At 35.5% G+C, this 2394-nt stretch overlaps 1 protein-coding gene across 2 annotated transcripts in view; it reads right to left on the minus strand.

Annotated features, from left to right (window-relative positions):
* Positions 1-2394, minus strand: part of SEPT2 (septin 2) — a 47287-nt gene that overhangs the window by 5420 nt on the left and 39473 nt on the right. For both annotated transcript variants that reach the window (XM_019513462.1, XM_019513452.1), the window contains exon 12: positions 1137-1245. In XM_019513462.1, the coding sequence (XP_019369007.1) occupies positions 1144-1245 (102 nt within the window). In that variant the 3' untranslated portion in view covers positions 1137-1143. The remainder of the gene's footprint in view (positions 1-1136; positions 1246-2394) is intronic.

The raw sequence follows: 2394 nt of genomic DNA on the forward strand, positions 1-2394 counted from the left end.
AAGCACAATACATTCTATATTCATACTGCACCTGTCCCAAAAATCAGAACTCATTACATTTCTGTTTTTTTTTCTCTCACCTGCATTTCCAAGTCAATGAGATTTTTTTTTTTGGTACTACTATAGAGGTTAGAGCAGGGTTCAACAATTTCTTCAAGATACAGGATATACTACCAAGTTTCACTAGCAAAGTTGGCTTTATTGTTCCAGTGGAAAGCTGCTGGAGACCAAGCTTATGCAAGGTGAAGCAATGCCCTGAGTAATCCGGATCAGTCCAACAGAAGTGTTTAAAGTCAACAACAAAAACTTTGGCTTTGATTGTTATTCATCAAGGAACAAATAGAGCAAGATGTGCAACAGAGCAATTTTGCTCTTGATGGCTTGGGGTGTTTTTCAAATAGTGCTGCTGTGTTCTGAATCAGTTGGTGATAAGAATAAAAAACTATGTGGTATATTGCATTAACCAGTCCTAAAAGTCATGAATGCACAGACCATAATGGCATAGCTAAAATTTGCTGACATGGAGTGTTGTGCAATAACTATGAACAGATGTAAATCAAAATTTACTGATGCCATTTAACCAACTAGGCCATGTTAAATTTATGACTACTAATGGTTAGCCATCTTAAATCAACATTTGCTCAAAACATTGGAATAACTACTTTTTTCCAGAAAAGTCAAATAAAAAAGGTGGACTTAAATGATACACAAAGTAAGTGTTTAGATAAATTAGAACTGCATACTAGTGAGCCTTTAGGTTCACTATCAGTTTCCTCTGGTTCTTAGTAGGACTGTCCCCCTGACACATTATCACCCCCCATACACATTACTACCACACTTTCTACCAAATTGAATAAAATCTAGTTTTCCTAGTACCTTTTCCATTAAAAATAATACCCAATTAAGCCTGAAGATTTACACATACATAATGACTTCCAGATATTGGAGCTATTCCCCTTCAAAAGCACCTGCGTAAACTTTTTCAAATATCAGTATGAAGTACTAAGAATGATTTCTTAAAAAAAAAAAAGCAAGCTCCTGTGCTAGGATTATTTGCCAATTCCTTGAAACATCTATAACAAAAGGATTTTTTTTAATCTCAGGAAATCTTTACATCAATAGTGTGAAAGTCTTACCAAGATTTTATACATGGTGTCCATGTACTGCACTTTCTTCCTCTCCGCTCTGCATCTGCATCTGCATCTGAGCTTGCATTCTTGCAATCATCTCTTGCATACGACGAAGCTGTAAAACAACAGCACAGGAAGTCTATTAGCCTTTTCTTCTCAGAACATGACTCTTTGTTGCCACAAGTATAAAGATAACCTAATACATGCTAACATACTGATGACAAACTTTGGTATGCACTAACATTTTGTGGCCAACTACAAATGCTTTTCGACAATTTTGTTTAATATCTGCTTCTTTTCATACACTACAGACTTTAAATAACTTATTGTGTAAGATAAACGGATATTGTTTTTGTGATCCGGCCAAATTGCCAAACATATTTCAGCACAAGCCTTTTTTCACTCAGTGTAATTTTTCTGGTTACTGTATGAAATTAAAATGGATTAAAAAAAAGTTAATCTTTAAGAGCTCAAAACTATTTACTGTTATTGAAACACACAGTAAAGCCCCAGTATGCTTAAACGGATAGGAATTATAAGATTGTCTGTAGGAAAGCAAAGGTTGGAAGAATTTAGTAACTGAAGAGTCAGTTGACTAATTGTCAGGCTGCATGTTCAAATGCAAATTCAAATCACAGTACATAATGGTTGAGCAACTAACTCTCACCAAAGACTAACCATCTGCCAAGTGTGAAGTTTTATTTTTTGATGTGTATTTACATTCAGAAAAAGATACCACATGAAGAGTTCTGAACTTTTTCATTTATCACCATCGCTAAAATACACAAGCTTCTTCCTATTGCCCTGTTCTTATGGCTACACATTGTCCCAGAAGGCTTGTGCTGGTGGCAAGAAAATGTCTACTTAACTTGGTCCTTAAGACCCTGCTAAAAATGTACACCATGATTAGCTGCTGTAGTATGACATGATTGTCTATCCCCTAAGAAATGGACTGAGCCACAGCTCACTCACGGAAGGATGAAAAACAGTCACAAGATGGTACCTACTTTCTGATTCAAACAGAATCAAGCTGCCAACCTGGAGTTTAAAAGCTCCATATAGTTATCTTCAGCAATCCAAGTTGGAATGGCAAAAATCAGGCTCTAAATTACTGGAGCAGAAGAGCAGTGGTAATTCTTTAATCAGAAAATGCTCTCAGCATTCAAGTTACACACATACTAACTGTTAAACTAAAAAGCAACTTCCGCAGGAAAACAACATACAAAAATCTTTTAGACCAAGTAGGATACATTTATATATATAT

The sequence above is a fragment of the Gavialis gangeticus genome, unplaced genomic scaffold (assembly GCF_001723915.1).
Source record: "Gavialis gangeticus isolate Ggan-Ray unplaced genomic scaffold, GavGan_comp1, whole genome shotgun sequence".
Taxonomy (NCBI): domain Eukaryota; kingdom Metazoa; phylum Chordata; order Crocodylia; family Gavialidae; genus Gavialis; species Gavialis gangeticus.